A 25,450-nucleotide genomic window follows, 5' to 3' on the forward strand; every position below is an offset into this window, starting at 1 on the left:
ATTAAATCAACCCCAGTGCTCAACTGATACTTAGTTTTTTGATCCCCAGAAGGGAAAAAAGCAAAGTCAGCCCTAGCAGAATTTGAACTCAGAACATAAAGACAGACAAATTACCATGAGGCTTTATGCCCTCCCACCATTACTTAATTAGTGTTGATCTGTTTACATCTTCATGACTTAGCAGTTTGACAAAAGAAACTGACTAAATATAAGGTTTAAAATTAAGTAATAAGATTGATTTGTTCAACTAAAACCTTCCATGCCCCAGCATGGTCGCAGCTCAGCAACTGCAAAAGTAAAAGATGAATGGTAAAAGTTTTTTTTTTTTAAATGCTGTCATGTGACAATGATTATGTTGTCGGGACATGTAAAAGCAAAGGTGATGAGTTCAAGATCGACTGGAAGCAGTCTTGTATTTTGTCGTTCAACAAAAACAAATGACTTTCCTCAATGAAATCTCACTCATTGTTTCTCGGTCCACTGGTTTAGTGTTAAGAAATGCAGTCAACCATGGAACCATTGCTTTAAAGAATCTCTGTAACGAAAAGTTAATGAGAAATTCTCAGAAGGAACGCAACTTACGAGAATCAAGTTCATACGGAAAAACAATTGAACAGACCTTTAAGAACTGCTTTGCAATGCACAACATTTTTGTGTCTCAGAGAAACAAAAATAGATTCCAAGTAGTCTGCGAGGAAACGGTTAGAATCGGTGCAGTTGTAGCTGTGTTTAGAGGTGCTGATGTGGTTGTTTGGTTAAGAAGTTTGCTTGGTAACCATGTGGGTTTGGGTTCAGTTCACTCTTGTGGCGTCTTGGACAACTGTCTTCTGTTATGGCCTTGAGCCGGTACCAGTGCCATGTAACTGAATTGAGTAGTTGGAAACTGTATGGAAGCTTGTTTTATATATATGTGTGTGTGTGTTTCTGTATGTATGTACGTGTGTGTGGGTGTGTTACTTTCTCTGTGTTTTGACTTCACATGGTTGTTGTAAACGAGTGTCACTGTCCTATAAGTGGTGTCCTTCGTTTCCAATCTTCCGTGAAGAACATATCTGGTTATGGGAGAATATTAGCTTCCTTAGAAACAGCTGAGGGTTGGCAGCAGGAAGAGCATTCAGTCGTAGGAAATTCACCTCAACAAATTCTGTCCAACCCATGCCAGCACGGAAAAGTGAACATTAAAACGATGATGATAATTATGAAAGATAAAGAATGTATGTCTTTGTGTTTGTTCCTCCTCCCACCACTCAACAGCCAGTGTTAGTTTGTTTACATCCTCGTAACTTAGCAGTTCAGCAAAAGATATCAACAGAATAAGTACCAGACTTTCAAAAAAAGTCCTGGGTCAATTTGTTCCACTCGACCCTTCCAGGTGGTGCTCCAGCATGACCGTGACCACAGTCCAGTGACTGAAACAAGTAAGAGATCTGTAGGCCATTATAAACAACCTCCTGACAGCGTGGCAGAGTAAAATAATGGTAGTAATTAGTAAGAATTAGTTTAACGAGGTATGAAATAATGGTTTAACCATCTGTTAATGTTTTATGAGGGAATCCATGATGGTTTGCAATGAATCCAAGAATTTTTTTTTTTTTTCAGGTAAAATTACATTTTCTTTCGTTCTGTCTGTTGGGTATATTGGAACTTCTGTGAAATGGTATTTGGTACTGTCGGATAAAACAGTAATGCATGCATGTGTGTGTGTGTGTGTATACACACACACACACACACACACACACACTTATATGCATGCACATATATACACACAATATATATTCACGCATGCACAGATGTATATATTCACACACACACAGACGTATATATTCACACACACACACACACAGACGTATATATTCACACACACACATGTATATATTCATACACATACATGTATATATCCACACACACATGTATATATTCACACACACACGGATATATTCACACATACACAGACGTATATATTCACACACACATGTATACATCCATACACACACGGATATATTCACACACATACATGTATATATTCACACATAGACATGTATATTCACACAGTGCCACATGTATGTATATATATATATATATATGTACACATATATACACACATAAACATATATATACTCATACATACATATGCACACACATACATACACGTGTGTGTGTATATGTATGAGAGTGTGTGTGTGTGTGTATATATAAAGTATAAACATTGTGTGTAGAGCATGTTGTATGCTGTTGTGTTGTTGGAGGATGAGAAACGGACTATCCTAGCATCGGAAGATATTTCAACATTATTCCCACACAGTTTCTATAGCAACAAGAAGGAACTAATATATTTCTTTATTTTTTTCACATTTTTTTTTATGATGATGATAATGTCTGCGAGAAAGAAATATTTCTTCTCACTCAACAAACCTGAAAGGAAAAACTCCCAAACAACAAGAAAGAATTTACCATTTATTTTATTTTATTTTATTTTTATTGTTTTCCCCCCTGTTTTGTGAAATTAGGGGTTACTTTCTGATCCTTCTTCTTCTGTCTACATATTTTATTCAAGCTCCATTCTTGTGTTAAATTCACCGAACAACTCAGGCACCCAACATAAGTATCCTATGTAAGATAATACACGGAGGTGGGGGGTGGGGAGAAGCTGTTAATAGGAATCTAAACGGGAACACACCCTAAACTAAAATTCTGTTAATGAGTGAACCTGTAAAAAAAACAACAAACAAACAAGAAAAGTTTTTTTTTTTTCATTTTTGTTCTTATATTGTATTTTTATGCCTGAAAAACAAATTTGTATAACAATATGTACAGTATGTATGGCAGCATGCAACAGCATGTATATCCTTATCATCATCATCATCATCATCTGCATAATCCATTTTTCCTTCCTTGCATGGATCAAATAGAATTTGTTGAAGCAATCTTTCTATGGCGGGATGCTCTTCCTGTTGTCAACCCTCACCTGTTTTCAAGCAATGTAATATTCCCTCATGCCCAGACATGTTTTTCCACTGGAGACTAGCAACGAACAACATCACTGATACGATGATAGTGTTTATGACCATCATGTGATATCAGGACAAAAGTACACACACACACACACACACAAAGGGCTTCTTTCAGTTTCCGTCTGCCAAATCCAGTCACAAGGCTTTGGTTGGCCTGGGGCTATAGTAGAAGACATTGACCCAAACTATCACAGTGGAACTGAATCTGAGACCACATTGTTGGGAAGTTAACTTCTTAACCACACAGCCATGCCGGCACCAAACAGAGAGGAAGCAGAGAATGAGAGAAACATTCTCAGAGAAGCTGCCAGAATCACAGACATGTCAGACAAAATTCTTTGTGGCATCTTTCCTGGTTCTTTACATTTCGGAGTTCGAATTCTGCTGAGGTCAGCTTTGCCTTTCGTCCATTTTGGAGGTCAATAAAATAAAGGACTAGTCAAGGACTGGGGTCGATTCAGTCAACTAACCCCACATCTCACTAAAACTATCGGCATTGTGCCAATTTTTGGAACAACACTGGCAAGTTGGTAGAATTTGTTGGAATGTTGGATAAAATGCTCGAGTTTTTCTGTTCTAAGTTCAGATTCTGCTGAGGTTGACTTTACCGCTCGTCCTTTCAAGGTCACTGAATTAAAGCACTAACCAAGCACTGGGGTCAATGTAACAGACCTGCCCCCTCCTCTCACTGTTGCTGGCTTTGTGCCAAAGGGATAAAAGATTTATTGTTATTACATCAACTCCTGACAAACCTCAATTGGCAACTGTCCAGTGCAACTGTCACCGAGAGGAATGATGAGCTTTTAATGATAAACAGCAGAATACCAATCCTTCGTTTGTTTGTGTGTAATGTAAGTGATTGGCCTAGCGGTGAGGATGTTAAGTTTATGATTGTAACATTGTGGGTTCAATCCCTAGACTTGATGGCACATTGGGTTTTTGAGTAGAACATATCTGTTTCTTTATTACCCACAAGGGGCTAAACACAGAGGGGACAAACAAGGACAGACAAACGGATTAAGCCGATTACATCGACCCCAGTGCGAAACTGGTACTTATTTAATCGACCCCGAAAGGATGAAAGGCAAAGTCGACCTCGGCGGAATTTGAACTCAGAACGTAACGGCAGACGAAATACGGCTACGCATTTCGCCCGGTGTGCTAACGTTTCTGCCAGTCTTTTGACCGCCTTTGAGTAGAACATATCGTTTCACTATTCTTCAGTTTACTCAGCTGGACAATGAGTATCCCGTGGGTACTGGTACTGCCTCTCACACACACACACACTCTCTCTCTCTCTCTCTCTCTTTCTCTCTCTCTCTTTCTCTCTCTCTCCCTGTCTCTCTCTCTTTCTCTCTCTCTCTCTCTCTCCCTCTCTCTCTCTCTCCCTCTCTCCCTCTCTCCCTCTCTCTCTTTCTCTCTCTCTCTTCACCCAGTTGTCACATCATGGATGTTTCAATTGGTCAAGAACGGGATAGCCAGGGGGGAAAGTAAAGTAATGGGGGAAATACTCAGAGAGCGAATGGACACCAGCATCCTTGATGCAAGAAGCCAAATGGTTCTTTTAATTAAAACCACACTCTTAGTAATTGGTGCAGGCATGGCTGTGTGGTAAGAAATTTGCTTCCCAACCACATGGTTCCGGGTTCAGTTCTGCTGCTTGGCACCTTGGGCAAGTGTCTTCTACTATATAGCTTCTGGCTGACCAAAGCCTTGTGAGTGGATTTGGTTGACAGAAACTGAAAAGAAGCCCATCATGTGCGTGTGTCTGTGTTTGTCCCCACCCCCTTTACCACTTGACAACTGGTGCTGGTTTGTTTATGTCCCCATAACATAACAGTTCAGCTAAAGAGATCGAGAGAATAAATACCAGGCTTTAAAAAAATAATTACTGGTGGGTGGGGTTGATTCATTTGACTAAAACCCTTCAATGTAGTGCCCCAGCATGGCCGCAGTCCAATCACTGAAACAAAAGATAAAAGATAAACAATCATTGTTTCAATAATTAATTCTGGTCAACAAAGGCAAGGGAGGCAAATCTTGGAAGTAAATGAATCAAAAGGAGTTAAAAGTTGAATACAGTGAGGAGTGAGTCTGATCTTTGATAGAAGAGTGACAACTCTAGGCATGTTTCAATGTTATTAGACCTCTTCAGCAACACATGTAACCGTTATTGTTTGTCATTGCCTCACACATATACACACTGCTTGATAATTAGCATGTTGGTTTGTTTGACCCCTTAGCATTTAAACCAGCCATATCCAGCCCATATATTCTGTTTTATGTCCAAACCTACAAGGAACCAGCTTCCTACACCTGCCTTACAAGGTTGTTTTTAAAATAACCAGTCACATCACTGAAATCCCAAAGCTGCAAGATAATCCAGGATTAATTCAAAACCCCGAAACAATGAACATTACATTTGACCAAATAATCTCAGCATTCGGTCATGGAGTGAATTAAACTTGTACTGCGAGGTATCACTGTATTTTGAATGTATTGAATAAGAACAGACACACACACATCACCTGTGAGAGCGTCTGTGTTTGTCTATCTGTGTGTGTGTGTGTGTGCTACAAGTGTGTGTATGTGTGTCCTTAGTTTAAAATAGAGACTGCATTCTTTCCTGCTTGTTCTGAGAAGTGACTAAAAACATTAGCGACAAAAAGCAGCGTCCGGCTATGAAACATCTCAACAAAACCATCCTACCATGGCCATATGGAAAAGCGGATGTAAAATACTAGTTGTGATGATGATGATGATGATGATGCATTTGTGTGAATGTGTACATCTGCAGTGCCGTGTGTGAATGTGTACATCTGCAGTGCCGTGTGTGAATGTGTACATCTGCAGTGCCGTGTGTGAATGTGTACATCTGCAGTGCCGTGTGTGAATGTGTGCATACACAGTGTGGTGGTGGTGGTGGGGGGGGGGCAGATTTTTAGACCAAGTACATCATGTCTCTGCCTAAGAAGCAACTAAAGAGGTTGGCTTCAAGAGGGGCACCTGGTTGTGAATGTGAAATACTGCCCTTTAGGGTTAGGGTCCCATCCAAGACATGCTGACATGGAAAGGCAGATGTAAGGATGATACAATATAACGTGTATGTGCATATATATATATACATATATATATATATATATATACACACACACACACACACACATATATATATACACATATATATATATATACATATATATATACAAACACATGTGTAGTATGCATGTGTGTATATATATTCATATATACACACATGCATATATACATACATATATATATACACACACACACACACACATATATATATATATATTCATATATACACACATGCACATATACATACACACATATACACACACACCTTTATACAGTTTTATGTTCACATACCATTACTATATACACATCTCCAAACCCACCTCAGTTTTATCATTCCCTAATAAATACACCTCTACAATCTACACCCCCAAAATTACCCCAAAAAATCTGTCATGCCTCCACTACCCCCACCCCACCTCACACACACACACACATTAAAGTGCAATATGCAAATGACAGAATGTATTTATTTAAAGAATTCCTGTAGAATAAAAGAGGAAGCCGGCTACCGTTTCTATTTTCATCAGCCGCCACTCATTGTGGTAGATCAATATTTTTGCTACCAACCAAGAGATATTGTCCCAGTATAGTTTATCTGCAGAAGAAGTTTATGATTGCTCGCTGAGAATAATAATGAGTCACCCATCGTTTTGGTAACCGGATGATACGCCAGCAAAACTCAATACCACTTCGTTCATCCTGGGTTTTGACATGAGTCATTTGCTCATCGTGTACGTCTATCGGTTTATCTCTCTTTCTCCTTTGCTAGTTATTCATCACTATGTCTATCTCTCTCTCTTTCTCTCTCTCTCTCTCTTATCTGTTTTACTGCCTGTCTGTCTCTCGTTCTATCTGTCATTCGTCCGGTCTGTCTGTTTGTCAATCTTGCCGTACCCAGACAGCTATGTACCTATCTGTCTACCAATTTCTCTGTCGATCTATATCCACAAAACAGTCAACCTGTCTAGTTTATATGTCTAACTATCTTTCCATTTCCTCTCTCTCTCTATCTATCTATCTATCTATCTATCTCCCATCGTACATGGTGTTCTCAGTATTTCATTTCTCTTTGGTGATATTTTAAAATTGATACACACCATTTAATACAGGAGATGGTATTGGTGGTGGTGGTCGTCATCGTGTTGTGGTTGAATTGCTGTTGTTGTTTAACCCTAGGTCAACACTGATTCAGCAGATATACATTATCTTCTCTATTGTTTTCTCCCTTAAGATGATAGGATGTTGATGTGAGGAGGAAATTTGGCTGCTATTTCTAGTGGATTGAGTGATCCCTTGGTGGTGTGGTGATGTTCTATAATGTTCTATAATGTGGTTTAGTATGCTATGGTATAGGTACCAGTAAGACACTGGGGTTAATTTTCTTGGCTAAAACCTGTGTCTCAGAGGTATCTCGAAGCAAAAGGCTAAGGCAGACAATCACTCATAAATCATTTTGATTCTATTTACTCTTTAATCTTTTGGCGTCAATCTGCCTGAAACTGCACCTAGGTCTACAATAAAAATTTCCTGTTTAAAAGTTATCCTATTAACTTTCTAATTGTTTTCAAAATTAATTAACACAAAGGTACCTGAAGGGTACCTGTGGAAGGGGTAGACCCAGGAAGACATAGAACAAAGTGGTGAGAAATGATCTTTGGATGCTGGGCCCCACTGAGGAAATGTCAAGGGACCAGGAGATGTGACAGTTTGCTGTACTTGATAAGACATGTCAAGCTCAGTAAAATCATTGTCCACCACACATACAGGCTTGCGCTTTCAGGTGCCAGTGCCACTTAAAAGGCTCCTGTGCAGATGCTGTGTAAATGCACGTGTGCCAGTGGCACATAAAAAGCACCCGGCACACTCTGTAAAGTGGTTGGCATTAGGAAGGGCATCCAGCTGTAGAAACCATGCCATGACAGACAATTGGAGTCTGGACAATTCCCCAGCTGACCAGCTCCATGTCAAACCATCCAACCCATGCCAGCATGGAAAGCAGACACTAAATGATGAAATGCAGTGTATTTCAACAAATATGGTAACAAAAGGGTTAAAGTGATCTAAATTAAAATCTTCCATCAGAATCTCTCGTTAATCTATATTCCAAAAACCAGCTTAATTATGATAAAGATTTTTTTTTCTAAATTCTTTATTATAAAAATTAATTGAAACAGAAGACTGCATATTTCAACATTTCAAGAAATGTGGGAACAAAAGAGTTAAGGGCAGCTGACTGTGTGATACCCCAATAAGTAAAATTATTCCATGTGAGGAACAGGAACTGCCAGCTTTGAAAGACACCGTGATGGAACATTACCACAGAAATCCTATAAATAGCCGGAGACATGGTACGTTCATCGCAATGTCTGACACAAGTTGGCATAAGAAAAAAGGAATGGAAGAAAGAAAGAAAGAAGACAGAAACTCACTAATTGTATGCAATTATCCACAGCCATGATTTGGTACATTAGCGCCACCCTAGTAGACGTCCCACCCCGCACACTGTTTTCCAGTACTCTTGAATGCTACCCTTAATGAAGACAACTTTCTTGTGTAGCTCTGACATGAAGCAGTCTACTTTCAGGTTCTTGATTTTACTTCAGATTAGTCATTTCCAGAAATAGAAAAATATGTTCTGCTCTGTCAAGGAATATATTCCCATGATGTTCTAAATTCTTCAGTATTTCTATAAACTGATTAGAAGACTAATCTCTCTCTCTCTCTCTTTGGTATTTTCGTTGAGATTATCTCCTCTATATACCCAAACTATCAGGGTTTTTTTCTATCATATTCTGTATTATATGAACTTAACGAACCAGCAGCCTTTATTCAGTTGCTCAGTTTGGTAGAAATAACAGCTAAATCTTCATTGAATCACACCCTACATAAATGTACTTATACGTGTCTCTACGTTTAACGGTTCAATAAGTGGAGATTGCTAAAATAAGCACTGAAGTCAATGTGACTAAATCTTCAAAGGAAGTGCTCCAGTATGGCTGTAAGTCCAATGACTAAAATCGGTTAAAGAATTAAAAAAAAAAATTATAGTTGATGGTGAAGATTTGATTAAGACAATATCAATAACTTTTGTTGTTGTTTATTCCTGTCAATCCTGATTGAACAGACCTATGATCAAACGTGTTAGCTGTTTTTTTTTCCCCCTAGGCATAGTGTACCTAGAATTACCTGCATCATCTGTACACATCCATTTATCCTTGCTTGCATGAATTGAGTGGATTTTTTTTAGTCTTCCATCTTGCCACTGATTTCGGTCTTTTGGCATCTCTTTCACGACTTTGCTCAACTTTTCCTGTTACTTGAACTTTTCCCATCTTGTTCTTAATTTGGTTACCATGTTTTTGTAACACTCTCCTCCACTGAAGCTCAATTACTTAAGCCCTTTGCTCTCTATGGAACATAGGCCACTGGTGACTTTTCTCCACTATGCTCAACTTTGGGCCCTTTGTTCTGCTTCTCCCAAGTTAGATCCCTGATTTTTCAGCTCTGCCTCAATATCCTACCTCCAACTATTTTTAGGGTTTCCTCTCCTCTGCCTCATTTCTAAGCATATGTTACCCCACAAGAAGGTCTTTCCTCTCTCGGATCTTGTTGGCTTTGAGCTGTCATTGGTGCTTCTGTAACTTTACACTTTTTTTTTTTCTAGATGGAGTTGTTGGCCCTAAGCAAACCCTTTTTATCTCTGGGAAGAGGGGGTCCATATTAGTCTGGCCTCTATCCTATGGCCTGTCCAGCATAGAAAGCCATACCAGGTTGTCTTTTGCTGGCATGGCCCTCACGGTTGAATCACACAAGCCACCATACCACAACAAGAGCTGGATCATTGAAACAAACCTATTAACTATTTCTGGGGACTCCACCATGTATTTCAAAGAATTTATTCCACAAGAACTTTTACTGCTAATTCTTCTCTTCAACTTTTGTTATGTAAGAACTCCTTTTCTCTAAGATTGTCTGTGATCCTGCTGTACCTCTTATGTATCCGCAGTTTCAATCGGGTACACCATTTACCATTCCTACTGACTCTTTTCCTGTGTATTGTGCTTGGCCATATCTCAGATGACAGTAGAATCCTGTTCTCTTTGCAAACCAAAATTCTTGCTGTTTTTTAGTTTCTCTTTGACTTCTTTCGATTCTGGTTTTTACTTCCGTGTTTGGAATTTCTTCTCGAATTCTTTGATAGATTTAGCTATAGATGCTGCTATGACTATGTGGTTAAGAACCTTGCTTCCCAACCATATGGTCTTGGTTTCAGTTCTACTGTGCAGTACCTTGGGTAAAGCATCTTCTATGGCCCCAGGCCAACAAAAGCCTTGTACATGAATTTGGGAGATAGAAACTGAAAGAAGCCCATTGTATATGTATGTATGTCTCTCTTTGTCCCGTCATCGTGTGATTGTCATTCATTTCCAATAATCTGTGGAAACATGTTTGACCCTGGGGAAATATTACCTTGTTTGGAAACAAGTCAAGGTTGGCAACAGGAAAGGCATCTGGTCAGAGAAAATCTGCCTCAACAAACTCAATCCAACTCATGCAAGCTTGGAAAAGTGGATATTAAATGATGATGATGATGGTGATGGTATGTGTGTGTGTGTGTGTGTGTGTGTGTATATATATATATATATATATTCTTTAATACGAATGAGAAGATAATGATGTCAAGATGGTGGTGGCAGTAGTGGTTAATTAAGTTAAAATGTTTTTTATATTGGGAATGACAGCAAATGAAGCTGACAAGTTCTTCTTGAATAGATGGCGCTCTGCTCTGGTATTCCACTGCCTCTAAGCAATGTTTTGTTTCCTTATTTTTTTGCTCTGGGTTCCTGTAGTTTACCATTGAAACAATCCCCTTCCACCATTAACAAAGGAATGTAACCTATTCTGGAGCACTTGTTCTAACTCACTAGATCAGAATTAATTCCACACAAAGAAGGAATTTGGTTCCATTTTGCTTTTCATCAAAACACAAACTGGGCTATGATTTTTAATAAAAGGGTCCTTAGATGTTTCTGTTATTAAATAATAACGTTCTGGCATTGAGTTGTTTTCTATTCTCCGGTCTCTTTTCATTTGGTGCTTCATCTCATCCCCATCCAAATATTTCTCCAGCACCTATATTCCACCCCACCCCCCATCTCTCTCTCGGTAATTTGCTTCCTGTTCTCATATTCACACATTGGTTACTGAATCTTTAACGCCACAAATAATGTTATATTTCGGTGGTGCCGTAGTCTCTTGTAGCCTCCCTCGTTCTACTTATGTCTGGAAAAATCTCAGTCACCACTTCACCTCTCCCCCCCCTATCCTCCCCCCCCACCCCCGACATCACTACTTCTGATCAATATGTAATAATAAGCTATCCAGGACATCTGTTGAACATTAATTTCATGTGATTCACATTAAAATTACACCTAACATTAGATAAGCCAAACCCATCCGAAGTATCACAGAATGGTCATTAAATCAAGATTTGGCTATTAAACAAATATACAAGGATATACATTTAACAGCTTACTTCCTCAGGTGACACTGAATTAAGATATTAAATCTGTATTACAAACCAAAGCTGAACTAATCTTTTCCGTCAGACAATTCCTTACTCAGATCTTAACAATGAGTTCGAGACATCACTCTTCACTTTTGTATATTTTTTTTTAAGTATTTGCTTCGAAACACAATTTTCTCATTCAAACCAAAGTCATTTCTAAAAATGGAAGTATTGGAGGGGAGGGGCACCAATTGCTAATAAAAGATGTTTTCACAGTCAAAGCTGTTTTTTTTTTCTTTTGAGAGGGGTGGGTATTTGAGGGGGTATTGTCTGTGGCAGACACAGTAGTTCCTTCACTGATTGCAATAACATATGCTAAAAACCAATTTTCCTAATGTCATTTCAGAGATATGAAAATACTTTTCTTTTCCATTCTCATATTCAGGTACCACCCATATTCTGGAGTTTCCTTTTTATCTCATTCCGTTTGATTTAAACTTCTTCGAATTTTAAAAGAAAATAATAATAATAATAAACTTCTACCTAAAGTTATCAATTATACTTTCAAATCTTCTCCCATTTTCTCTCTCATTAACCATAATTTTCTTCTTGGAATTTTTTTCTATTCCTATCTTTTATCAGAATTTATTCTCACATAATCTTTAAACATTTTGCAGATTTTTTCCATAAATACTTTTAACTCATTTGTATATTACTATCCTTTAAACAATCAATGTTCATAAGAACATATTTTTCTCCCCTTGTCTGACTCCTTCAAATCCAATCCCCCTTAGATTGCTTCTAGTCACATGACTCAAAGCTGTTTTAAAATATTCTTATTTTAATTAAAACTTTTCATCATAATTTAATGAAAGAAAATTTTGTTAATTTGTGATCCAAACAGCAGCTTAATAACAAAACAATCAGTTATTTCGTCAATTCATCCATCTTCTCTGTCCCCTATTCCTTGGAGGGTCATGGAGGGAGAGTCCTCAGGCACCTCCTCCATAGGGTCCTATCAGAAGCAACTGTTATTACAGTTCTTGGTTAGGAAGAGCATCCAGCTGTAGAAACTGCCAAATCAAGATTGGAGCCTGGTGCAGCCATCTGGTTTGCCAGCCCTCAGTCAAAATCGTCCAACCCATGCTAGCATGGAAAGTGGACATTAAACGATGATGATGATGATTCCCAAGTCTGACCGACTGAGATTATGGACACAATCCAACCATCTCATTCTTGGTCGACATCTAAGTCTCCTTTTGGTTGGCTCAGTTTGAAGAATCCCTCTTGTGATTCTTCCTGTGGCATTCTAACCAAATGTCTATAATTAGTACTGAAGCTGTAATCTCAATACGAAGAAATAGCGGACTGACATGGAGAGATTCCCTTTTCTCTGATTTATGCATTTTGTCAGGTAATGTTATTCCAGAGGCCATTTGCAGGAACCCCATTTTAGCTGCTTCTATTCTAAAACATTGGCATATTTCAAGAATATGGTAATGAGATGTTTAATTTCAGTCACTGAAGAAAAATGTTAATTTATACACACTTTCAAGGTTCTACACATCAGTTCTCTCTCTTCATGTGCCATGCCTCCAAGAATTAGCAAGCATAAGCCTTCTTGGCAAAGTCTGAAGATTCCTGATTTTCTTGGAAATCTCCTTACAACAAAGGTTTCTCTTTGCCTTTATTAGTCCCCTGTTCTCACAAGTTTACCTTTGACGCACAGGGCTTATTTAATTCTTAGGCAGGGGTTTGGCTTACTTGACATCAAAGTGCGTGCCCACGCACTACTGGACCTGTGTGGCACATGTCCAGGGGCTAGGTCTCCTCTGTGTCTTGTGTGCCTTAGCCATCACATGAACATCATATGCTTTTTTTGACCCAACTGAGCAATTGCTGCATCCATTCAGGCATTCCTGCCCCACTCATCTTTCTTAATTTCAACCACCTGAGGTCCTATACTGACCACTACTCTTGGTCCATTTTATTCAGAATGTTGGTCCTCTGGAAGTTCCTTGTTGCTCATTGCAAGTCAATCACATCTGTAGGTGTTGACTTGCAATAATGTAAGACTAACTGCAAATACATCAATCTCACCAGTCTGGGGGTGGGGAGCCTGCAAAGGCCCCACATACTGTCCCTTCCTCTAGACACAGCACTTAAAAGATTAAAGAAAGAAAAAAAGTTTGTCCAGTTAAGTATAATCTTGGGTTAAACAGTAACAGCAACAACAACATACATAGTTAATTAAAACCATCTTCATTTAATTTAATACTAATCTCCTCATTAAATACCTTTATATCTGAGATGAGTTGCTGTTAATAAGATAATTTTTCAGACTAATTAACCCAATTTTAAGTTATGAAGCGTTTGTTTGTTTTTATTTATATTTACAAGTTCATTGCGTTATGATCAGTTTAATCTCTGATCCTCATCTGCCGTCTTATTCCTTGGTGTTGCTCGACATCTGATGACATCATCAGATGTCTTATTTCTTGATATGTCTCCTGGAATCAGAAAGAGACGATTGGGCACAGCTGTTTGGACGCTGGCAATTTGGCACGGCTGACTGGGCGCTGAACCTGTTGTGACATACTCTTTTACTTTCTTTTACTTGTTTCAGTCATTTGGCTATGGCCATGCTGGAGCGCCGCCTTTAGTCGAGCAAATCGACCCCAGGACTTATTCTTTGTAAGCCTAGTACTTATTCTATCGGTCTCTTTTGTCAAACTGCTAAGTAACGGGGACATAAATACACCACCATCAGTTGTCAAGCGATGTTAGAGAACAGACACACACACACATATAAATGATGGGCTTCTTTCAGTTTCTGTCTACCAAATCCACTCACAAGGCTTTGGTCGGCCCGAGGCTACAGTAGAAGACACTTGCCCAAGGTGCCATGCAGTGGGAATGAACCCGGAACCATGTGGTTGGTAAGCAAGCTACTTTACCACACAGCCACTCCTGCACCTAATATGCATTACATATAATTTAAAATAGTTTGATTTGGTCTCAAGCAACTTAGCCTACAAAACTTTAAGTTGCATGGTGTTGAATCAAACTGTTTTATATAATAATAATAATAATACTAAAGGGTTAAGCCCTTAATCTTGCAAGTTACAAAGCAACTCCTCTAATACTGGTCCCATATAAAAGCCAACAGCCCTCAGTACCCTCTGTAAAGCGGTTGGCATCAGGAAGGGCATCCAGCTGTAGAAATCATACCAATGCAAACATTGGAGCCAACAGAGGTAATCTTTACCTGATTGCTTGCTCTGCTAGAAATAACAACCAAATAACCCTCAAGTATTGTAGGGGCCAAGTAGTTAAGAAGTTTACTTTGTGACTACATGGTTTTGGGTTCACTCCCAGAGCACAGCACTTGGCTAAGTAATGGAAACTGTGAAAGCCTGTTGTGTGTGTGTCCGTCCACTGTTTGACAATTAGTGTTTCTTTCTGTCCGCATAACTTAGCAGTTTGGCAAAAGGGAGACTAATAGAATGAGGGCCAAACTTAGAATAATTCCTGGGATTGATTTGTTCTGTTAAATCCTTCATGACTGAAACAAGTAAAAGATACAAAATAGAAGAATCTTTGAGCAATGTGGTCATGTGTCAGAGGAGGAGGTCATGATCGGAATGCTTTCTAATCACAGGTCAGCTGGATCAGGGCTGACTTTGAAGTGTGATGCGCCACACAACAAAAACCTTAAAGGTGACTAAATCTTGGGGTATTTTTCTTTACAATGAGTTGACTTTTCTTTTGTTGTTGTTGTGAAATCAACCTCGCCTACAACCCCGCCTCTTTCTTACGCTTCTTTGCACCACCACCCCTGCGTCTTTCTACCCCCCACACACGAAACTTCTCCTCCTCCTTCACCCCCCCCCCACCGGCCGGTCCTTTTTCTTTCTTTCCTTCCTTCCTTCTCATTCTCCTCCTCTCCGAAGACGTGGGAGGGGTATGGCTCTCTCTCTCAGCACGCACCCTCACTTCTCCTCCTCCTCCCTTTATATTCCCCCTCTCACAGCCACCCGGCTCTCACCTATCGAAATAGGTGAGAGTGGAGTGCCGGTTGGGCGGGGGGAAGGGGGGCAGGATTGCGCCCCACCTATAGCTGTTATTACCAGACCCGTCATCAGTCACACATGCTTAGACGTTGGCCCCGAACCAGTATAAATTAATAGCAGAAGCCATGACAGCAACATTTTATCTATTTATTTATTATTTATTTCCAACTGGATACCACCAGATCACCATAGTTACTGCTACTACTACTACTACTACCACAACTACCGGCTTACTTCACGCTCATTCCCCCACCTTTCTCTTGTATCAAGAACAGTTACTACTACTACTACTGCTATCACTACTACTACCACCTCACCACCCGGCTTACCTTGTACCCTTTCCTTTCTCTGGCATCAGGTGCTATTGCCGCGGTGACTACAAAACCATTGTTACTTTCCTACCACCACCACCACCACCACCACCACCACAACAACAACCACCACCACCACCACTACTACTACCACCGCTACTATTGCTACTACTACGGCTGTCACACACCGACACTATTACAGCTGTTGCTCGTGTCATCGTTGGAAAAGTGCGCGCGCTCTCGCCGCCGGTTCTCGTCACTGCTACCACTGCTGTATTTACTACTACAACTACCACCACTAATACTACCATCAGCATCCCCCCCACCTCTACTACTAATACTACCAAGACTACTACTACTGCTACTACTATTACTACTTCCACAGCCAACATCCATTGTTGTAGATATTTCGTTTCGCAGCATTTTACTAGGAATTTGCTTTCAGTTTCCAAATGACAGCATTGATAAATGTGAGGAAAGAGAAACCAGAGAATGAAAGAATAACCGATTGGAATAGCGACGGTGGAACGGAGCGGAACGGAGGCGAAAGAGCAGAAAGAATTGAGATGAGGAGGTAGAGAGTAAGAGCGAGAGAATTGTGATCAGGGATAGAAAGAATAAAAGAATAGAGAGAATAGGGAAATAGTTACTAGAAAGGATACAAAATAAAAGCGGGAGAATAAAAGTGAGATAGAATAAAGGTGAGACAGAATGAAGAATAGAGGCGAGAGAAGATTGAGATTAGAGAGAATAAACGAATAGAGCGAAAGAAATACAGATTTGACAGAATAGGGACAAAGGAATAAGGAATATCGAGAATAGAAGCGAAACGGAATAACTTGATTCCTTTGGAGTTTGATTCTGACCGATTCTTCATCTTTTTGCATTCTTCCTCGACGCATTCTTGCCACAATGATTCCTGCTTTGTGGATGATGACGAACCCGGCGATGGCGACGGGAGGATGAGACAAAAGCGAGGAAGGAAATGATGCGGAGGGGAGAGATGTCGCAAAAGTTGTCTGCTGGGAGCAGACGACAGAGGAATCGTTCACCCCACCCACCCTTTGTGCTCTTGGAGCTGGTCTTCGGTTTCTGCTGTTGGTGACGGTGTTGGTGTTGCTTAGTCATAGGTTAGCTGCGATCGAGCAGGACTTTGAGATTAAAGGCGTTCTAGCCGTGACCGTCCTGACCTTATATATAAGAAGAAGGTGAGCTGGCAGAGTGGTTAGCGCGCCGGGCGAAATGCTTAGCGGTGTGTCGTCTGTCGTTACGTTCTCAGTTCAAATTCCGCTGAGGTCGACTTTGCCTTTCATCCTTTCGGGGTCGATAAATAAAGTACCAGCTTCGCACTGGGGTCGATGTAATCGACTTAATCCCTTTGTCTGTCCTTGTTTGTCCCCTCTGCATGTAGCCCCTTGTGGGCAGTAAAGAAATATATATATATATATATATATATATATTAGGACTTTGCAATGTCTTTTTTTGTCTAGGGCGGCCGGGTGAAATTCGAGGGAAGTTGGTTGATATTTCTAGCAGACCTTGCGACTATGTACAGGTTCCATGGTTGGCTCGATTCCTTTGTTGATGGTGATGATGATGGTGATGGTGCGGCGGCTTGTGTGCACATGTACCCTCCATTAACTTCGCGCATTGACACATACCTGGATGAGAGAGAGAGAGAGAGGGATGGGGGGAAAGAGAGAGACTGCGCGCGCGCATGTGTGTATGTAAGAGAGAGAGAGAGAAAGGAAGAGAAAGAGAGAGAGACTGTCTGCTGCTTGTATTATGTTTATCTACTAATAAATAAATTTTAGTAAAATCTTTCCCTTTATCTAATATTTTTAATTTAAAAAAACTGTACTTTAATGTATCTTTGTAAAGAGAGTAAAATGAAGATTGGGGGTTCGAATGGAGAAGCGTAAGTTGTGTGTGTGTGTGTGTAATATTATATTAATAAATTCTACTAAATGTATTTGGTTGCTTTATTTTCTTTCGTTTGCAAATGAATGCATTTTTATTATAAGTAGGAAAGCGCGCGCACACCCCTATACACATATATACATGTATGCATACATACGTGTATGTTTGTGTGTGTATCATATATATATATATATTAGAAGAAATGAGGTACTCAGAAATCTGGATGGTTTTATATTTACAGATATTTATTTGTATGTTACATGGTTTTATACATCATACATCATATATAAAGAGCGCTTTCATCCATTCTAGTGGAGTTGTCAAATTGAATATATATATATTTCGTTTTTTGGATTTTAGGACAATAAAAATAAGAAAAAAGTGGTAATTTTACCGGTGAGTGTGTTAAATAATAAGGCACAAAAAGAAAATGACTCTCCCCAGACACAACAGTGTATATGCATGTATGTATGTATGTATATATATATATATATATATATATATATATATGTATGTATGTATATTACATATATGGATATATATACTTACATGTATACAACAAGAATGTGTGTGCACAATGGGAACTGTAACAAGGGGGAAAGCGGGGGAGAAGACAGACAGACAGAAGAAGAGAAAGTAGAAAGTGAATGAGAGGAGGAACAAAAGAGATATGGGGGGGGGGCGGAGAAAGAAAGGGAGAAGGAAAGAAGAAGAGCAACCAAAAGGTATAAAGAAAGAGAGAGAGAGTGAGAAAGTGGATTGAAGTTTCTTGTAGTAATGCAATCACATGGGAATTAGACGTAAGCCGTTTAACGCTCATTCATACATTAAGTTTCTCAATCTCTCTTCACCTTCGGAGCTGCAATTTCTTCCTCGCCCCCCACCCGACCCAGCCTCTGCATAATATTGCATTTTTGGTTCAGCGTTAAAGGATTTCGCTCGGAAGCTTTGATGTCTTCATGTATTTCTTTGGCTAAACACTAATTGATAATATTTCTCGTTGGGAAGATACGAGTGCATGAAAGGCGACGGAAGACATATCCTTGTTTATATACAACTTTATTTCAAACTGGCCCACTAGGTTCCCCTGCCAGAAGAGGCAGTCTAGCCATTCTTACTTAGTAACTGTTCGCACTCCCGTCTAAGCTAAGCTGTGTGGCTGCTGTCAACGGTACTGCTACAGGTGCTTTGTACTAATACTGCTACCCTCGCTACTATCTCCACAACGGCTCCCACCCTTACCATTTCTACTGCTGCTGATTCAACCAACACCACTGCCACCATTGCCACTACTGGTACTGGCTACTTATACTCCAGGTCCCGACACTCCGTCCTTAACGAACCGTACCCAGCAGCACCTCGGCGAAAACTTTTCTCATCAAAAAAAACAAATTCCTTTCGAGTAATTTAACTCGCTGAATCTTCCACGATTTCCATAACCTCAACCATTCAACTTGGTGTCCTTGGAAATATCACATCATGTCTGGGACTCCGTCCAAGAATGGCACTTCGGAACCCATGTTCTTTATGCCGACATCCAGTCCTGTGAAGCCCCGTGTTAAAACTTCCATGTTTAACGTTGTTGACGATTGTGATGAGAACAAATCGCTCCAATTCGGAGACAATTCCCGGCGTAAAAGACAAGTTCCCGTGGAAAAGAAAACGCCAGATAGCCCTGCCAACGGCTCCACTGTGACATCACCCTTTTCGATGCACGAAGAAATTCAAGAGGACATTCCTGTCCAGGAAATAAGCACGACCACGGCTCAGCCTATAATTTTTTCAGATGGGGTGAGAACCTTCAATTTCATGCTTCTCTTTTTCCTTACTTTTCTTTTTCTTATACTTTCAAACATTATGTCTTCTGTTAACTTTCTCTTGATGTTGTTTCTTCAAAAATATCCTTACCATCATATATATATATATATATATATATATATATATAATATATATATATATACACGTATTTATGTATGTATGTATGTATATATGAACGTCTTGGGTTTTTCTTACATTAAAATTATAGATTATTTTTAACTCTGTATTCGCTACATGGATAATATATGTGTGGGTGACTGTTCTTATTTCTGCCCATGTTTTACTGTCTCCATGTGTCCATTCCGTCGCAAAGTTTGCACCATGAATTATGCATGCATGTAGTATTCAGAACTAGTGCAGTATACATGCCTGTTTGTATGTGTGTGTGTACGTGAGTGCCTGTGTGTGTCTGCGTTTTAATTATTAGGTTCAGCTTTGAATTTAAAAATAACGAGCTCTTTTTACAAAACCAAACGTTTATTTACCTAGTTAGCCAGACATGTGTTCTATAACTACTACTACTGCACAGGTTCAGAGACTGTTCAGCCCCACCATCGAAATATAAGGGGGCAGAGGTGCTTGTTGTCTGAAAGCCTAACTTTGAATATTCTGACTGGGTCTGTTTCTTAAAATTCTGTTAACATGACGTACGTGTTTACACCTCACGTATAATCGTTTACACGCATGCACATACACTGATGCAGTGTGTATATATACACCTCTCCAACACATCATACTACAACAGTTCACACATGTGCCTTTCTAACACAGCATGCAACACCAGTTTACACACACACACACACACACATATATATATATATATCTTACCACTACACCATACAGTACCTCTCAGACCCATTGCAGCCGTACCTTTTTTGACACACCACATGTACATACCACATAGTACCAGTTTACAAAATGTGGTATCTCTGACACCACACAGTACCCATGTGCATTTGTACTACTCCAATACACCTCATGGTACCAGTGTTGTACATGTACCTTTCTGATGCACCATTCCACAGTCCCAGTATATGAATATATATATATATATATATTATATATATATATATATATATATATATATATATATATATGCGAAACCATTGGTCAGTCTGTGACTGGACATAAACTTAACTACTTATAAATACATTACTGCTTTCTCTCTCTCTCTCTTTCTCTCTCTCTCTCTCTCTCTCCATCTATCTATCTACATATATATATATATATGTGTGTGTATATATATATATATATTATCCAAAACCGTTTGATTTGGATTCCATGCTACTTCAAGTGTCGAACCACTCAACACCAATATACAAATGTGTTTTCTCCAACATACACACACCATTGTCGTACACATGTACCTCTCCAACACACCCACACAACACCAATGTACACGTATATATATCTCTCCAACATGCCTCACAGAATCACTGAATTCTTGTATCACTTCAACACACCACGAAAGCGCCGGTGTACACACATTCCTCGTCTACACACCACCCAATATTTCTGTACTCCTGCACCTCTCCGACACATCTTGTCGCACCCTTGTACAAAGGTACCTCTGCCACACCTCATCATGCCGTCGTGTACAAAATATACCTCTCCAACATACCTCAAAGCACCGTTTTACACATATCCCTTCTACATATTTCCAAGCTCACACACAGCATGACAAACATATCCAAATGAGTCTCTCTTCCTTTCATCCTTGGTGGCATGGTGATGACGCTGATGATGATGATGTCATGGTAGACTTTCACATCACGTGTTGGATGCTGGACAGAGGTTGTCGGCAAAAGAAAAACTACTAACTCTGTGGTCGACAGAATTTAAAAGCGTGTTTTATAGACGCAGCATCCGTGAACCCGTGGCAGAAAAACATTTAGCGGGAAGTGAGAGGAGAATGTTCGGGTAGACTGTTTATTTAAAGGGCTAGATTGAAAAATTAGATTGTGAATAGATGTGTGCATTAAGGGATAGACTCGGTTGGGAGGGGACAGAAAGAGGGGTAGGTAATACATCTTTGTATCAGTGGTTTTGGGGTAAACTAGGTGGAATTGAGGTAGATAGTACAATCATGCAATCGTGGGTAAACTTGGTAGAACTGAGTTGGTGGTGGGGTAGAAAATGCAACCATGGAGTAGAACATGGATAATACAGCTACATATACCGGGGGTAGACAATGTAGCATGTTCTATGGGATAGATAATATTGCTACATGTATTAGGGGTATATAATATAGCTACATGAACTGGGGTTAGACAGTCTAGCTATATGTACTAAGGGGGTCCATAATACAGCTACATGCACTGGGGATAGCTAATACCGCTACTTGTGCTCAAAGGTAGATAAAGCATGTACTAGGGAATAGATAATACTGCTACATGTAACAAGGGATAGAAAATACACCGCCATGTACTAGGGGGTAGATAATGTAGCTACATGTACTAAGACATAGATAATACAGCGACCTGTTCTAGGGGTACATAACATACCTGCATGTACTAGGGGTAGACTATACCACTTCATGTACTAGGGGGTAGATAATCTCTGCTGCAGATACTAGGGTAGCTGATAAAACAGCTACATGTTCTACAGGGTAGATAATGTAATGTTTTAGTTGATAGATACCCTAACTCAACTATATCAAACTAGTGGTTAAGGGGTTGGTTAAAATTAATTGACAGGATTAGTGGGTAGGTATTTTTCCTTATTGCCCCCCCCCCCCTCCCCATTCATTCTCAGAAAGTGGGGAAATAATCACAACATTATCCAGCCCTTCTGTGGGGCTAGGAATAACTAAAATTGCAGGGGGTAAGTAATTTAGCTTGAAACTATTGCAGGGTAAGTTGGATGTTTTTGAAAGGAAAACCCGAGACAAGGAGAGGAATCGGGAGGGAAGTCGTTGGAAAGAGGGAGAACTGAGTAAGGAAAAAAAATTAGGGGTTACAGCTTGGAGCCTTGATGGGAAGATAAAGTTGATGTATCTACAGGAGGTTGATTTGAGTGTGTTTATGTTGGATCAGTAAAGAGTGAGCAAGTCCTGTCTGAGTTGCAAAGATCACTAAAGGAGAAGGGTACAGCTCTGTGGTAAGATAAATGTTGAAGAATGCAGGAAGTTTTGATTATTAGGGGTTGTAATTGAGGTCACTACATTCTAGAAGGCTATATGTTGTAGAATTCCGAAGATTTGGCAGGATGGGTTTGCTATGGTATCTTGGGATACATCATGTAATTTGTCCCTCCTGTATTTAAAATAGTGATGTGTGATTAATTTAAGAAAGATTTGGCTGCTATTTCTAATTGGTTGAGCAACCATGCAACAGACTCCTCAGGAGTTGTTGGTGGGGGTGTGGTTTAAACAATAACAACCCCATATCAGCTTCGATTGACCTTGCCATATGATCAGAGGTATTCCAGTCAAGACTATTTAGTGTGTCCTGCCTTTATATAAGACAAGAGAGAGTCATTCATTCAGTTAGCCCTAAATTAGAATACACAGCAGCTGACACAGGAGTTGACTGAAGGGCCAATTGAATGGAACCATGGCTCAGGTATGTAATCTCCATGTTTACCTCACAAAGGTTAACACATCTACATGTGTGTCACCGACCCTTACTTGTTTCCAAAAAAAGTAGTTTTTCCTCACAACTAGACTTGCTTTCATGACAAGTTGGCAACAGACACCGCTTGTAAGACAGTGACACTCTTTTACAACTATCACATGATGTCAAAACAAGAACACACACACACACACACGCATATATGCAGTGAACTTCTTTCAGTTGCTGTTTAACCAAGTCCACTCTGAAGGTTTTGATTGGCCCAAGGTGCTGCACAGTGGGATTGAACCTGAAAATATTTGGTTGGGAAGCAGACTTCTTCACCCCTCAGCCATGCATTCTGCATCATGTGGGAAAGGTTATTTTCTTTGGTGTCTGGAGACTCATTCGTAGATAAGGTACCAATCCTAATAAAGCTAATTGTGAAAATATCTTCCTCACAAACCCACAGATAAACACACACACACACACACATACATACTCACATAAACACACACATCTACAGATATCTACACACAAACACGCATTTGCATACAAACTACAAACACATGTCCCCACAAATACGCACACATATACACACACATACACATAAATATATTAGTGCTGGTATTCAGTTCAGGCTCGGCCCTGAGTGAGCAAACATTATGATCAGAAGCAATCCAATCATGACCATCCCATCTTACTGTATACAAAAGACTGCATTGTTTAATGTGTCCTTTCTTTTTTTATATGATGGTAGGATATGATTTGCTGGAGATTGTGCTGTTGTTTCTAGCTGGTCAAGTAAAAGCATAAGAGGCCCTTCAGCTGGTTTATTGAATAGGTTGTGTTTATTGTGTACAGGTTTCATGGTTATTTTATCGAGATCAATCTCAGTACCTATTTCTTTATTGCCAACAAGGGGCTAAACATAGAGGGGACAAACAAGGACAGACAAAGGGATTAAGTTGATTACATCGTCCCCAGTGCGTAACTGGTACTTATTAATCGACCCTGTAACAGCTGACGAAATACCGCTAAGCATTTTGCCCGCATCAGCACAGTGTTACAAACACATCCCTGCAGTGGCAGACAGGGTCTAAAAATATTGGTTGTTCAGGGGACTAAGGGGGTCCACCCACAACCACGAGGGGCCCCACCTGCTACTACAATGCTATCATTTAATTTTTTGTTTTTTTGTTAAAAGTCTTCTTTTCAAATGTCTACAAACACAGCCAGGTTGAAATAATTAATGCATTATACCAGGAGTGAATTTAAAAAGTTCTCAAACTTGAGGGGATAGACCCCTTAGATACTAACATGGACCCCCATATATGGATTCTAATGGCACAGGGGCCCACTTGCCATCGGGCAAGCTGGCAACCTGGCCAGTCCACCACTGCATCCATGCATACAGTACTACTAACACATACCCACACGGTACTAACACATACATACATATATTACCACTAACATATACACAGTACCACTAAGATACATTTGCAACACCACTAACACATATACATACATAATACTACTAACACACACAGGACCATTAAACATGTACTTACACAGTGAAGCTTACATAAACTCATACATTCAGTGTACCACTAATATGTACATATACACACATGGCACCAATGATACATATATGTATATATATATATATATATATATATATATATATATATATATATATATATTTCTTTATTGCCCACAAGGTGCTAAATTTAGAGGGGACAAACAAGGACAGACAGATGGATTAAGTCGATTACATCGACCCCAGTGCATAACTGGTACGTTATTTATTGACTCCGAAAGAATGAAAGGCACAGTATATACACATGCTGGTGCCAAAGAAAAAGCACCGGTGCTGGTATCGTGTGAAGATTACTGGTGTTGGCGCCACATGAAAGGCGCCCAGTCCACTCTGTAAAGTGGTTGATGTTAGGAATGGCATCCAGCCATAGAAACCATGCGAAAACACAGTGGAGACTGGTGTGGTCCCTGGCCTTTCCAGCTCCTGGCAAAACTGTCCAACCCATGCCAGCATGGAAAATAGATGTTAAATGATGACAAAGATAATGATGTCATTATATTTGTCATCATTTGACACACACACACACACACACACACAGAGCCACTAACGAGTATAACT

General features: G+C 39.7%; 1 protein-coding gene across 6 annotated transcripts in view; it reads left to right on the forward strand.

Annotated features, from left to right (window-relative positions):
- Positions 1 to 25,450, forward strand: part of LOC115224129 (dihydropyrimidinase) — a 260,763-nt gene that overhangs the window by 45,917 nt on the left and 189,396 nt on the right. For 2 of the 6 annotated variants that reach the window (XR_003882841.2, XR_005003662.1), the window contains exon 1: positions 18,925 to 19,714. The exons of 1 other annotated variant lie outside the window; for it this stretch is intronic. Coding sequence is in view for 3 of the 5 variants with exons in the window: in XM_029794936.2 (XP_029650796.1) it covers positions 19,403 to 19,714 (312 nt within the window). In the remaining 2 variants the exon portion in view is untranslated. Of the gene's footprint in view, positions 1 to 18,913; positions 19,715 to 25,450 lie in introns of those variants that run through there. 3 more of the 6 variants (XM_029794936.2, XM_029794935.2, XM_029794937.2) reach the window with 3 other exon arrangements.

This window comes from Octopus sinensis, linkage group LG24, assembly GCF_006345805.1.
Source record: "Octopus sinensis linkage group LG24, ASM634580v1, whole genome shotgun sequence".
Taxonomy (NCBI): Eukaryota; Metazoa; Mollusca; class Cephalopoda; order Octopoda; family Octopodidae; genus Octopus; species Octopus sinensis.